The 15877-nt window shown below is 38.8% G+C and overlaps 1 protein-coding gene across 1 annotated transcript in view; it reads right to left on the bottom strand.

Annotated features, from left to right (window-relative positions):
- Positions 1-798: 798 nt before the first annotated feature.
- LOC134855896 (uncharacterized) overlaps positions 799-15877 on the bottom strand; it is a gene marked incomplete at its 3' end in the record, with an annotated part of 92921 nt that continues 77842 nt past the window's right edge. The window contains 2 exon segments of the mRNA XM_063872282.1: positions 799-917; positions 9697-9839. Coding sequence (XP_063728352.1) covers positions 799-917; positions 9697-9839 — 262 coding nt within the window.

Here is a 15877-nt window from a genome sequence, read left to right as displayed (position 1 = left end):
AAATTTTTTAGTGATAAAATATCTAATTTATAACCAATAATAAAATGTAGTTTAGATCTGGTTCCACATGGGCGGCGGCGAAGTTTTGGAAAGAAAACCCCAATTATTAGAGACATTTACGCTCAAAACTTGCTTGAAAGGAGAGATTAGAGTATATTTTTTGCAAAAACATTGTTAAACAGTGTCAGCGGCTTCTAATCCGATTTTTTATTGAAATTTGATGAGCATTGAAAAATTTTTGGACCCTAGAGTATTTAAAAGTGATTTCTGTCTATTATTATGCTAATGATGAACGTATGATTTTCACATTATTTTAGAAGTGGATTGAGTTTGCCCTGTAAAAAAATATGTAAAAATTTGGAATAAATTTCAAAAAAAAATAGCTGAAGATTAAACAGTTCCTGCTACGATTTGAGCAATTTTGAGAGAAAGCTCTACAATTTTTATTAAGTTTGAGCGTTTGCGCGTAATCGGCAAAAAAACCGCACACACTTCAATCTTGGTTTCTGAAAGTCACGCTTTATCAGAACTACTTTTTTTGTCTATCCACCTTCCAGTTTTTTTTGAATTGTTCCAAGATGTAATTTGGGCTCTTTTTGTGGGGGAACATTTCAAAATTTCTTTTTTCCCCTTTTTGTGGATTACGTGTGATTATGGCTGAGTGTGTGATGTTACGATAAGGTATTAAGATACAAATTTGTTCACTGGCAATAATTAAGTTGTTCACCATGCAAAATTTCACAACTGAAAATCAAAGTTAGGAGAGGGGACTGGAAAAGAGCCGTGAAATGTACTCACATAGATACTGAGGTGGACAAAGTGGGCATAGAGTTGGTTGAAGTCTGCTTCGTAAGTTATGTAGCAGACATAAGTGGTAGCATTGCACTCTATGTTCTCGTATGTCGCTGGGTTGACAACTAAAGCAAAACAGAGCAACTACTTTTTTATTTAGCCTCTACTATAGCTTCCCTTAAATTTTGATCTGACAAAACTTTGTTTCATGTCCGTTAAATTGCAAGACAAGTTTGGCGTGCTGTACAAGTTTAACTTATCTCTTTTTGAAAATCAATAAAGCGTCTAAAATATCTGTTTAGAGGGCACCAAATTTTTTTCTCAAATGCAAATTATTTTGAGCTTTTAGCCGATTAGAGCATAAAAATTTCGAAAAAAAAACAAAAGACTTGTCCGGAGATTCATCAGCTGCTCTGAAATTAAAAAGAAGCACGAAAAGGAAATTTCATGTTTTTACCGCTTCAAATAACCAAATACTTAACTCTAATTAAAACCAGCTTTAAACTCACTTTTCAACTGGAGCTGAGTTATTAAATTCTCAATTCTTACAAGACTGCTCGTACCAGTACCTCGTTCAGACCGCCTTTTAATGTTTATGGAGCAGTAATAACATTTAAGAAATTAAATGAAATAAAACAAAATGAAAATTTTTTTTTCTAAAATTTGAATTTTTTTAAATAAAAATCATCCCCCCACATATAAAGTACAAAAGGATCAATTTCGCTACTTGTAACAAATCAATTATGGCAAATAAGCTTCTTTCAACCAATTTGGAACAATTTCTAAGACGGATTAACTCTCCGCTTACGCGTTAAAAGAGCGAAATATATCGCGCGTTAATTGTCCCAAATTGGCCAAAATGGCAATCTTTAAACCCCCGTAACTTTACAAAAAATGATCACAGGTAAAATATCTTTTCAAGTTTAAGCTCAGGACAACATTACTTTTCGAGTGATATAAAAAAATTCCGTCAAAAATGGCTAGTTAAAAAGTCGAAATTTGTGTGAAGAAAAAAAACCCACCCCGAGCACAAATATTCCGTTACTTTCGTAACGAAAGTCGGAACAATAATATGCATTGTTGTTCAATATGACTTTTTGTCCCCTTTTGTTAGTTAAGACACAATTAACGTTTTGTTCCGACCACTGAAAATGGGAGGACTTTTGTATCCGGGTGTGTTTTCGTTTTTTCTTTTTGTTCTCTGCGAAAAATCAGGAACCATAAGTAATTATCGGACTGGGTTGAGTAACCTTTCATAATAAAACCGTTTCAGTCTATACTAGTTTGAAAAAAAAAATTTTTTAAGACCATGGTCGGAAAAATTTGAGCTATTTGCACAGTAACCGGCTATCTTTGTTTGTGTCGCATTTAATGGAGCTTATTGTTAGTTCTAAGCAAAATGCACGTGTTCTACAAAATGAATCAAGTTTAGCGCCGGAGCAAGTTTTTATTTGCCTAGTGGGGGAATAAATAGAGTCTACGCAAACTCGTATCGCACTTGTTAAACTATTCATTTTACTTGCACTGCTTCCTGTGTTACTTATCAATCAATTAACCAAAATTTAACCTGGAAAAAAAAACTAGTTCTACCCCAACATTCAGTGGTCCTCAAGATTTCAAAAATTGATATATAGACGAAAATGAATTTCTAGGAATCAGGACTACAATTCACACTATCCCGCAACCCCTCTTCAATGAAAGCTCGGTGTTTTGTCCCATGTGGGATAAATTCAACACATATTGTTCAAAATAACAAATTTGAGATTTGAACTGATGTCGAATGGCGCAAATTAACATCATTTGTTTGACTAACTGACTGTACCATGTGACTGGTTTCTTTTTGTGATAGAAGCGCTCTCTTGTATTGAGTCAAAGGAAAGCTGAACTGTTAAAACTTCTAAAAGGTTATATGGAAGTCGAATTGATGTAGTTTTAACCGAAAACTCAATTCTTAATTCATCAAATGTATGCTCTTATTTTCCTTCGATGATAAGTTGAGATATGGTGCTTTTGGCCTTAGTGGGATCGAGTCTACTGGGGCATTCTATTTTGGAGGTTTTTATCCTGGAAGGTTTTGTCCTGGTGGATTGAATCCTGGAAGAAACAGTCCTAAACTAGTCAAAATTTAAGATGAAACCGTAGTCATTATAATGATTGTTTTGAAGCAGTCACAGTTATTGAGTTTAGAAGTTGCAAAAAAAGTGTCCGGGTTGACTTTCCTACACAAAAATTGCTTGTCATGCAATTGCATTCAATGAAAATGGTTATCATGTATTTCATACACGAAGAGTATGTAAGAAACGATCACTTTTTAATTTTTCACTTGCTCACATGAAATTTTTTTATAAAAGCACTTGAAACGCTAAATATTTCAAATGTCAAAACTCGCAGAAAATTTTATCCTTTTCAATGTTGCTTTATGATTCTTATTTTAAACAAAACTACCAGAAAAAGTTCTAAAGCAAAAATGTTTGCATTTTATCTATAACGTAGTCCATAGTGAATATTTCGTGTATAACCAAATTGAAAAATTAGTTTGGTATGATAGACCAATTTTAGTCTAAACTCAATTTTAGTCTAAGCTTTAAACTTCATTCTGGCCAAAAATATTGGCAAAATTGAAAAACTTTGTGATAGAAAAGCTTCTTAGACATGTTAAGGTCTTTGCAAAAATTTTTTCGCGAAGTTCTTTACAAAAAACCGGTTTTTTCAAAATTTCAAGATAGCAAATCTTCCTATAGAGTTAACCTGCAAGAATGCTGTCTTCTAACCAGTGGTTTTTAGGAAAAATTTTGATTCTTGAGTTTCGACAAAAAAAAATTCAAAACTCGAAAAATTTATATCTTATATATCAAAATTTTTAGTCTGACAAATTTTCTCCTATGCGAAACGGTTTATTGTTGAGACTTCATATAACTTTTTGTACCTATGGAATTATATGACAAAAAATTCAGAATGGAAATATGGAAATTATATGGCTCAAAATTTTAGTCCACAGGGGCGCATGGGTTATTAGGTTTTTAGGTCTTTAGGTCTGTTAAGATTCAGAGTTAGAGCAAGTAGGACTAGGGGATAGAGGTTTGAGAGTTATCTGAGGTTTCAACTGAGGAGAGAGAAGAGATACTGATTGTTGAAGAATGAATTGAGATTGTGTTTATAAAATGACACGACAAACTGAGCATCAAATAGTACCAGTTAATTAATTACCAGTTAATTAATTAGTTTATCAAATACCAGCAGACCAGTTGACCTTGTCTGAGTGCATTGAGTTTTATACCAGTTGACCTTTAATTAGGTTTCTATTGCTCAAGTCTGACCTTGAGTTTGGTCTGGTATTTCACTAGTCTGGCATTGAGCTCGTCTGTCCTCAACACCCCCACTCAGGCTGAATTGGCTTTGTCCAATGTCAGGCTGCAACCCATCAGCGTTCGACGATGTTGATCCACCTTTGCCTTGCTCAGGGATTTCGTCAACAAGTCAGCCTCCATGTTTTCGGTTGGACAGTACTCGAGCGCAAATGTTCCATCCTCGACCCGCTCTCGGACAAAGTGATACTTGACATCAATGTGCTTTGTACGCTTCTGCATTACGGGATTTTTGCACATCTTGATGCAGCTCTGGTTGTCCTCGTTGATCACAGTTGGACCATCACACGTCATATCCATCTCATTGAGTAGGGATCGTAAGTAGAGGCCTTCCTGAACAGCCGCTGCCATTGCTTGATACTCAGCTTCGCTGGTAGATATTGCTGCAGTAGGTTGCTTCTTGGTACTCCAGCTGATTGCTGCTCCTGACCGCTGCACATGAAAACTGTAGCCTGTTGTTGACCTTCTGTCATCAACGTCACCAGCCCAGTCAGCATCTGCTGAACCATAAAGGTTGAACCCATCAGGATCTTTGATGTAGCACAGCTCCAGATCTTTGGTTCCTTTCAGGTATCGCAGTACTCTCTTAGCAGCCACCCAGTGTGTTCTCCCAGGATTCTCCAGAAACCGTGAAAGTTGAGTCACAGTAGCTAGGATGTCTGGCCTCGTTTGCTTGGCTATGTACAATAACGAGCCCACTATGCCTCTGTAGTCCTCACGCTGCATTGCCACTGCTTCTTCTGAGCCCGCTCCAGGGCAGTCCTTCTTCGTCAACTGAGTGCTGATATCAGCTGGTGTCCCTACTGGTTTGCAGTCAGCCAACCCAAAGCGCTCCAAGCAGTCTTCAATGTAGCAAGACTGATTCACAGTGACAGAACCAGGTGCCCGTTTGACCTGCATTTTCAAAAACCAGGCTAATGGACCGCGATCATCCATCTTGAATCGGTCAGTGAATCGGTCCCTCACCCTGTCAACTTCTGCTTGCAGTTTGCAGCCAATGATGATATCATCCACCCATACTAGAACATAGATCATAGCATCATCCATTCCCCTCATCGTGAACAAACAGAAGTCATTGGTGCTTCGAGTGAAACCAGTCTCCAGAAGAAACGTGCTCAGCGTCTGGTACCAGTCCCTTCCTGCCTGCTTCAGCCCATAGATACTGCGTTGTAGCAAACACACTTGGTTGTCCCCGCTGCTGAACCCCTCGGGCTGTTCCATATACACAGTTTCTGTTAACGGCGAGTTGAGGAAGGCTGACTTCACGTCCATCTGATGAAGTACAAGATCATCTTGCGCTCCCAAAGCCAGTAGTATTCTCTTTGTTTCTGGTTTACAGGTTGGCGCAAAGGTCTCATTGAAGTCCAGTCCTTCCACTTGCATAAAACCCTTCACCACGTATCTGGCTTTAAACCGCTCCACTTGTCCCATTGCATCTCTCTTCACAGCAAGCACCCAGCGTCCAGGAATGACCTTGCGAGAATTTGGTCTATCAACAAGTGTCCAGGTGCCCATTGCCTTCAGTGACTGCACCTCCAAAGCCATAGCTGCTAGCCACTGCTCCCTTTCTGGTCCAGATACTGCTTCCAAGTAGCTTCTTGGCTCTTGTGCTATCACTGAAGCATGAGTGTAAGCCAGTCCGTATCGGATGGGAGGGTTCCGCGTTCTAGTTGACCGCTGCTCTGGAATCTCTGTTGGCCTCTGCTCTGGAGGCTCTGTGGAAGGTGGTTCCAATTCTTCAGTCTCGACTGGGTCATCTTCCGTAACCCCCACTGAAGCTGCTGCTCCACTATCATTCGCTTTATTGGTAGACTCAGTGATGGCCTTCGTGCTAGTTTCCTCTACATCAATGCATCCCTCGATTGATAGACCCAGTGTTTGTGACTGCTCACTGTCTACCAGAAAGTCGTCTGGAATGATGTCTTCATTGAACGTCACGCTTCTTGCTCGTACCACTCGCTTTGTCTCCAGGTCCATCAGCAAGTAGGCTTTGCTCTCCTCGTCATAACCAATGAACTTGCTCTTCTTGCCTTTCGGATCCAGTTTCCGCCGGTTTCCTCTGTCCAGGTAGTACGCCAGGCATCCGAACACTCGCAGGTAGTTGACTTTCGATGGCTTCCCATAATGCATCTCCATTGATGAAATGCGATGCTCATTGCTGGATGTAGGACACAAGTTGCGAACCCTGACTGCCGTTGACATTGCTCGTACCCAGAACATCTTTGAGAGCTTTGCATCGGCCAGTAGACATCGAGTCATCTCAGTTATCACCCTGTTGTACCTCTCTGCCACGCCATTCTGTTGCGGAGTATTAGGTACTGTAAACTCCTGTTTCACCTGCATTTCTCTACAGAACATCCGAAAAGCATTCGACGAATACTCACCTCCGTTGTCAGTTCTCAAGCACTTCGGTGTTCCGTGCTCAGCTACAAAGTCTTTGAACTTCGAAAGAGTATCGCTCTTCTTAACCAGGTACTTGACCACTGCCAGACGGCTGAAGTCATCAATGAAGCTCACGGCATAGCGCGCTCCATGCATGCTCGCAACTTCAAATGGTCCCTGGATGTCGCTGAAGACCCGCTGCCCCACTGCAGTTGCCCTGTTCTCTGTCTTCTTTGGCATTGCTACTTCGTGCATCTTCGAAGCTGTGCACACTTCGCAGAACCCTAGCTCGCCGACATCAACAACTGATATTAGATCATGCTTGTTGAGATGCCCCAGCCTTCGGTGCCACAGCATTGCACTACTTGTCTCCATCTTCGCTTTCGTAGCTAGAGTCATCGCGTTCCTCTTGAACTTGCACTCCAGGAAGAAAAGCTTGCCGCGCTGCTTCACTGGTAGCCGTCGACCATCCGGTGCCACAAGATGAGAAGAGTCTGATGTAAAGCTGAAACTAGACCCTCTAGCTATTGCTGAGCTCACACTCATCAGATTCACGTTGTAGCTCGGCACAAACAGCACATTGTGGAAAGTGTAGCTCCTCGTCACATCTTGACAGTCTCGTATGTCCACTTCCACCGAGCCTATGCCCTCAATCTTTGATATTGTACCGTTCGGATTCTCAACTGTTGTCCCCTCATCCCATTTCTCAAAGCTTGAGAAGACAGCCTTGTCGCGCACTACATGATCGGTGCATCCCGTATCCACAATGAGATCATCTCCCTTCATTGAGGTTGTTGCACAACAACTGAAGAACCCTGTCTTTGCCTGCTTGCAGTCCCTTGCAAAGTGTCCTTGCTGTCCACACTTGAAGCACCCTTGCTTCCTTGAAGTTGGACCACTTGCTTCATTCGAGCCACTGCCTCGAGCACCAGATTGACCACTGTCACTTCTGGATCTGCAATCTCTTGCCAAATGACCCTTCTGACCGCACACAAAACAGCCACCACCCGACGCTCCTTTCTTCTTCCTCACAGCTTGCATAGCTATGTGTCCATTCCCAGTCTTCTCTCCACATCGAGCTCGTCTCGAGTCATCATAGTTCCTCAACCTCGTTCTCAGCTCTGTAAAAGTCTTGGCCGGCTGGAAGCTCTCCTGCACCACGAAATGCTCAAAGCTGTCAGGCAGTCCGTTGATCACGAGCGCATTGAAGAGTGTGTCCGTAATTGCTTCCCCAGCTTCACTCAGCCGCGTCATCAGCTCTTGACTTCGAACGAAGTAGTCATCGAGATCCTCCTCTGATCCTAGGCGCAGCTTCGCAAGCTGGCCTACTAGACTGACCACTGTAGGCCTCTCCACACTGCAAAACTTCTCTTGCAGCAGTCTCCAGGCCTTCGTCCCATCGCCATAGCCATCCGCAGCCACGCAGTCGTTCTTGATGTACATCAGTGTGGTGTTGTTCAGGACCAGAGCTAGATGTGACCACACTGTGTTTCGGTTGTCTTTCCTCTGCTGGATCAGCACAGCTCGCTCCTGCATCTTGGTGTTGTACGCCGTCATCTGGTCAGCATTCGGATTCTCAGGTAGCGTAGGTTCAGCTTCTGGTAGATCGTCATTGCCCATCACAGTCCTGAACAGGCCTTTGGTATGCATCAGTGCCACAAACTTCGTCGACCAAGCTGGAAAATCTTCAGACTTTCCACTGAATCCAGCCAGTTTCAAGTCCATCTCTGCTTTGCTAAAGGCTAGATAAAAGCTAAAAAAAACTCTGACAGAAATCAAATAATTATTAAATCAAAAAGTTTAGAAATCTGGGCCCATAACCTGTTAAGATTCAGAGTTAGAGCAAGTAGGACTAGGGGATAGAGGTTTGAGAGTTATCTGAGGTTTCAACTGAGGAGAGAGAAGAGATACTGATCGTTGAAGAATGAATTGAGATTGTGTTTATAAAATGACACGACAAACTGAGCATCAAATAGTACCAGTTAATTAATTACCAGTTAATTAATTAGTTTATCAAATACCAGCAGACCAGTTGACCTTGTCTGAGTGCATTGAGTTTTATACCAGTTGACCTTTAATTAGGTTTCTATTGCTCAAGTCTGACCTTGAGTTTGGTCTGGTATTTCACTAGTCTGGCATTGAGCTCGTCTGTCCTCAACAAGGTCTTATGAACGCAAGTCTTTAGGTTCATACATATTATGTGTCTCAGAATCATTCTAGCACAGACTTGTTTGTAATAGCAAAAATTTGAAACGAAACACCACTGATTATAACTCAGGCCTTTGAAAATTGTTGCTTCAATAGCTCTGTCTATTTTACTTAGAACAGCTTTGTTTGCTATCATTGCAGAATAAGTATCTTTGATTTTAATTTTTTATTTAAAAAGAACAAGACTGCTCGTACCAGGGCGAAGCCATGAATGTTCCGACCGCCTTTTAATAATTATGGAGCAGTAATAACATTTAAGATGTTGAATGAAATGAAACAAAATGAATTTTTTTTTAAAAAATTGAATTTTTTAAATGAAAATCATCACCCCACACGCCATATTAAGTACAAAAGGACAGATTTCGCTCCTTGTAACAAAACAATTATGTCAAATAAGCTTCTTTCAACCAATTTGGAACAATTTCTAAGACGGATTAACTCTCCGCTTACGCGTTAATAGCGCGAAATATATCGCGCGTTAATTGTCCCAAATTGGCCAAAATGGCAATCTTTAAACCCTCATAACTTTACAAAAATGATCACAGGTGAAATATCTTTTCGAATTTAAGCTCGAAAGTCGGAACAAAAAGGGCTATATTGAAGTATACCAACGCATCCATACACTAGAATGTCATACTGTGAAGGGGGTGGAAAACAGCCAAGTACCACTTAGGGTACCAAGTCTTATTCAAACTCTCTGAATCTGAGTTTGAAATGATAAAATATAGTTAATTTTCAAGCCTAATGACTTCTATTGACAAGACACAGAAGAGCCTGTTTTGTTATATACATTTGATATATTTTTTTCTAAATTGAAAACCTATGTTTTTTTTTGCTTTCAGCGATTTGCTCATTTTATTAGCTTTCATATTTTAACAAGAGTAGCAATTTTGGGCGAAACTAGTAAAAAGACTACAAGTAGAGTGATCTTTTAGATTATTCAACAGACCCGATTGGTCGAAGGTCTCAGTCCAAGATGAAGTCACTGTGTAGTCCACATCCTCCCAAGTCATCTCATCCCCCGCGACATACTCCGCCTTAAAGCTGGTAGAATTATCAGCGCTGCCCATAGGAGCCTCAGCACACACCACAGCATTCTAAAACACGAACTTAGATCGTAGAGGAAGTTGAACAAGGACTAGTTGGAGGGGCGGGTTTAAGGGGGGGGGGGCCTTGGGCGGACACCCCACTGAGTTATGTTCTAAGGTCTAACTCATAGAGTAATTTCAGATAGGGTACACCGTTTGCTCGCCACGCTATCTTATTTTCGGCCGGATAGATTCGTGCAACTTCTTAATCTAATACCGATCTTAATCTTACTCTTATATCTCTTAGTCTCAATAGATCTAGAGTATACTGGTTTTGATACGATTCGGTCTCTTGGAGAAAGCAACTAGGTTGTAACTTAAATTCAAATCTCTCTGGTGCTGAAATTACAAGTAATTTCAGCATTTACAAATAAGTGGGTTGTTAGTTTGATGGAGTGTGATTGGTTAGCCTTTAATACTTTATAGGGATAAAATATATAAATTATAACCAATAATAAATTATAGTTTGGATCTGGTTCCACCCATTCGGAGTTTACAGAGTTTTTTGTTCTTTGACATCTATCTGTAATGGAGGATGGATGAAGTTCGTTTGTATGTCGCAATCATCATTTTTCTCCGTTCTTGGAGGAGGAAGCTCCAGGAAGCTTGAGTCGTGGATATCATTTTGTCATTCAACATTGACTGTGACCGCCAACAAAATCTTGTTCAGTGGAGAACTGTGTTTCGATTTTGTTTGGGAATGGCGTGAAGCTCGAGCTTGGAGGGGATGCCTTGTAACTCGGATCTGTACATCTTGAACATCGAGGTGGTCGTTGGTCTGATTCAATGAAGTCCTTTGCTGCGATGTCAAGTCGTACTTCAAATCTTTTGAGTTGTGATTATGGGCGGCATATCGGTTGTGTTCAGCCATTCTCTAGTTTGAGAGTGATGGGGTCGGTCGTCTTTCATGCTCGCCTTCTTGATTCTATGTGATCTATGTACTGCACTAGATAATTTTTGTTAGTTCTGTAAATTTTTGTTAGTTCTGTTTTTAATTACGACTTTTTATTAGTTTTTCTCACAAAAGCTTTCAATTTAACTCTGTTATTTTTGAAGAGTTACTCACCCTTGTGTAGCTCTTGTCAAAAATAGGGAGTTGGTCACGAAGCGTGGTTCCTGGCACGGTGGGTTAGGCCGGCTATAAAGCATGCTCAGGACGTCGTCTTCTGGTGGGTTAGGCCAGGAGTGAGAGTACGATTTCATGCTAGTTTTTTGTGGAGTCCTGTTTTGTGTTAACCTTTTATGTTGTGTTCGTTACTGGTTTTTCCTTTTGATGTTTTGGTTGTGCCTTTTTCTCAAAAACCAAAGTATTTGGTTTGGGTTTGTCTTTCGACTTTTTCCTGTTTTATTCTTTCTTTTTTAGATTTATCAGTAGTCTTCAAAAGAATAATTTATCCAGTTCTTAAGCTGGTTTAACCCGGTTTGGGTACCGTGGGTTTTCTTTTCTCAGTCATGCTGTTAGTTTATGGTTTATGGTGTCTAGTAAGCTGCGTTGGTTAGTTTGGATTATTATATGATTCCTTTCCAACCGGGTTAAAAGAAAGTTTGAAACTTGTTAATACTTGTTTGAGTAGTTATTAGTGAAAGTTAAAACTTGAAATTCATTATTTTAAACAACTCGTCGTGGGCGAGCAGTGCGAGTCCGGATAGAACTTGTGTGCAAGTAAAATACGGAAAGGAGTGTCTTTCTGAAAGGTTAGTACTGCTTTCATTTGTATAAATTTACCACTGAGTTTTTTAAACTTACTGCTCTGCGGGGATTGAAATTTCTAATCTATTTTCATTGTTTCTTAGATTTACTACATTAGGGAAAAGAATTTATATATTGACTTACTACTGTGGGAAAGAAATTTTACTGCATCAATCAGTGCGATTTGTTAATAGATGTTTATAAATTATGAAAAGTTTCTAACTTTTATTTGGTTTTTCTGTTTGTAGATGATCGTGATCTGAAGACTAAAGAAAAAGAAAAAACCTTTAATAAAGAAGTTTTAGTTTCATTTCGATTTTGTTAGTTTTTAAATTATTCAATTCATATTTCTTTAGTCATTGGGAAAAAATCCATGGGGGAAAACATCGTGGATGGCATCAGATGTGGTTAGTAGTTTTGCTAACATGCATATGATGTTTTTAGTTTGAAGTAGCGGCCAAAGCAATTGGAGTGCCCTAATGGTTTTTAATTCTTCAGTGCCAATAGAAAATTCGTAGGGTGTGTTTTGGAGAAGGTTAAAAAGCTTCTGATTATATTTAGTATTGTGTATAAATTCTAAATTGAAACTTCGACAGGTTGTATGTATTCGTGCTGGACAATTAGTGGTCGGGATTCTTCTACATTGAAGGTTCTGGTTAGGGGACAGAATATATACATCTGGTTGATGGGATTATAATTACGGAGGATGCCTTGAAAGTTAGTATACTTAATGCAATATGTGAAGTTAAGAAAAAACGAGGATGTGTATTTAGATATAATGAAATGATATCTATGATGGTGTTGTCGTGATAGTGTATGTAAGTCAAATTGATTTTGTATAAACTTATAGTAAGTGTAAGTTTGTGTTTGTTTAGTTCTTAAGATGATGTCATGTGAACAATGCAAATCACGTTCTTTGGGTGTGAGGAAGTTGAAAGTTAGTGAAAAGGTTTCAAATTTTTCGTAAAATGATTCATAAGCTTGAGTATCACAAAGTGCTTCTGAAATGATGTGATCATGTTTCTTATCTATTGAATTGAGCGTGAAAATGTAAGGTGTTTGGATGGAAATATTTTTTCGGTTAGTTGCGGGTTAGCGAACTTGTCGTCATCGAGGAATTGATCTTGGTTAGGTCGGATGATAAAATGATCGTAGTGTTCGATGGAAGAGTCGTTAGCTCGGGGTGTGGTGAACATTTTTAATAACTTTTTGTATCCTACGTGTGTAAATTGTCGAGGTGTTAATGCTTTAGTTAGTCTGAAAAGGTCATTTTTATTTTTTATTTTTCTTCCGGTGTGTTAATGAGTGGTAAACAAAGTGGGTTTGAGAAGTGATAATATGATGTCCAATGGAGTGTCGGGATTAATACATGCTCATCGACATAGTTGGGTTGTTCAGTGTTAGGGTCGGAGTGAGTATATCTATATTGAGGGAAGAAGGGTAAAAATAATTGAAGATATTTGGTAGTATTTGTATGGTCAGGATGACTTATGTAGTCTCGTGCTATTCCGGGTTTGGAGGTAAATGGATGACTGGGAAATTTTCCTTTAAAAGTTCTGTAAGCACGGTTAGTACTGGATGATGATTGAGTTGATGTTGGGGATTGGGCTAAAGAAGGGGTGTAATTTGAAAAAAGTGTGGGAGTTGTTGGGTTTGATGACGTTATGGTTGATGATATTTGATGAATGGTTAGGTTTTGAGGGTGTTTTAATTGTTGTTGCAGTGTTATTTGGTTGTTTAGTTCGTATGATATCTGTATGTCATCTGGTGAACTGTTGTTTGAGCGTTCATTCATAAAAGGGGAGTATGTTGGTGTCACTTGGGAAAGATGAGAGAGAGAGTAGAGGGGGATTCACTTTAGGCTTGGGAGTGGATGGGTTGAAAGGGGGGTTGAGAAAATGTAGATGGGCTGGGTTCTAAATTATCATATTCGTCAAGGGTTTCTAAATCTGAATTGTTGAACTGGGAGATGGTGTGAAAAACTGTGATGTCTGAGTTAGCATCAGAATCCATGCCGGACGATGTGTTAATGTGGGAAGATTCAGGTGACAGGACAGCAAAAAGTGGGATGATGGGAATTGGGTTTTGGATATTGGCTGGGTGGAAAATTGAGCGGTGAAGGGATCCAACTTAGCGGATCCATCTTTAAACAAATTGATTGTTCTGAGATTGAAAATTTGTGATATGGGGCTGTTCGATTATTTGTTCACATGTGTCGTCACTTTGAGATTGTTGTGTTACTATATGGTGAATTGGACTTTGTATATAATTAGGTCTTGAATTTGTAATATAAAAGAGCGCTAAATTTCTAAAATTTCGTGGTACTAGTGATAATGGGTGATTATGATGTAAATTTGATAATTGTGGTGCTGTTGGTGATGCGTTTGTAGTGTGTTGTGGTTCGTCATATGTGTTTGGTGTAGTTGATATTTTTGTAATATATTCTTTTAATTGTGCATCTGAAAGTATTTTGTTTTTTGATATAAAAAAAATTCCAAAAAATCCTGCCGAAAGTATACGTGCTACGCTTGCTTGTCGGTTTACTTGTGTATGTTTTGCGCATGTGTTATAGATTGCTTTCAATAGAGAGAAAAGAAAACCGATAAAAATAAACATTGCATATAAAATAGTCAATCTTTCTAAAATGTAGTAGGGCCATCCTAGAAAGGCAAGAAATTCCTTTTTCAGATTTACAAAACTAAAAACATTGATTGGTGATATATCCTGTGGTCGATATTTTTCGCCATTTAAATAAATGTAGTCTTTATTATCTTTAAAATATCCGCTGTAATCTTGTGCGCAAATGTCTGAAAATCCTGCTGTTTCTGCAAGTTTGCGTAAATTCTGATCTTTTGATTGCCGTTGTATTGTGTCCATTTTTGTAAGTAGTTCCTGAAAATGTTGTGTACGAATGTGGTGTTGTATGTCTGATTTAGAGTATATGCCGATCAATTGTAAATCGATATTCGGGTTGCGGGCGATAGCCCGAATACTTTCAGGTGAAAACCTTTCCAATGGTTGCATTATTGTTGGATATGGTGTGAGTAGGTAGTATTTGTCTTCGTCGAATTTAGTTGTACAACATTGTGGCTGTTTTCTGATCCACATGGGACTGCTGTATCCCAAAAAAAGTTCTTCGGGAAAGTGTTTCAACAAAACGTATTTTGTTTTTGTGATTCTGGGATTCTTATTGGGATTCTTTAATAGAATCTTTTGTCTTCAAAAACATATAAAGGTGACTTTTTTGGTACAAGTGTAATAGCATAAAATGTTTCCTTCGTAGTTAATATAATTTGATCTGTTAATAATAAATATGATAATACCCTGATAATAGACCTGATAGTAATTATCCTGCAAAAAAGTTGCTTGTGTGCGTGTTGTATGGTCGCAGTATCCTTGGTTGTTTTTGCAAGGGAGTCTGATTCCTTGATAAAGTATTGTGTCATCTTTTAAATCACGTGTAAGTTGTTCTTTTCATGTTGCATTTTCCAATCGAAAAACATTATTTCTTGGTATCCTTTATTTTTGTATTTGCTTCGCAGTTTGAGGGACTATTTATTCCAATTTGTGGTATCTAATTTTTATCATGGAGGTCATATGTTAATCTTCCATGTCCTCCATGAAAGGAAAATTTGGTATCTAGTCGTAAATGACTTTGGTGTTTTTGAAGTTCCGCTTGATGTTCGTTTTACAATCTTCAGGGCTGAGGTGTAATAATCATTCGATGTTACTTTGGTAGAAAGATTTGTGTTCTAATCTGTTTTTATTACTGTTTGAGACTTGTGAACAATGTACTTTTTTCTCGCAAAATGTTGAACTGAGTTTTATCCTGTTAGTGTTGTTGCTCGGGCTTTTGAGTATAACGTAGCTTTATATTTGTGGTTTCTATAGCTTGTGGTTCGGATTCGCATTGTGTTATTTGATTTATAGCATACTTATGTAGTGTTTTTTGTTCGTTTTCTTCACAATTGTAGTGTGTTACTAGTAAATCCTGAGGTTCTGTGCAAGGAGAAGGATGTGTTTGAGTTGGTTCGGAAACAAACAAGAAAAAGAAGGTGTGGAAATGTGAATATCTTTAGAATACACATGTGTATGATAATCCTGATCATGGGTTATAAAAAGTTATTAATCGGATGTCTTTTTAGTATCTATCGTTTTGATATAGTATTTCTGTACTTTTAAATGGGGGAGGTAAGGATTGAGCTTTAATATTTGGAGGAGTTAATGGAAATGGGTATCGAACAATATTATTTAGTCTTACTGTAATTTCGAATTTTAGTGTGAGACTATTTTGTTGAAGTATTTGGATGTTATGTTCCTGTATATCTTTGTTGATATCTTGTCTATATTGT

This window comes from Symsagittifera roscoffensis, unplaced genomic scaffold, assembly GCF_963678635.1.
Source record: "Symsagittifera roscoffensis unplaced genomic scaffold, txSymRosc1.1 SCAFFOLD_131, whole genome shotgun sequence".
Lineage (NCBI taxonomy): Eukaryota > Metazoa > Xenacoelomorpha > Acoela > Convolutidae > Symsagittifera > Symsagittifera roscoffensis.
Note: the sequence above shows the minus strand (reverse complement) of the source record. Positions and strands in the feature narration are given on the sequence as shown.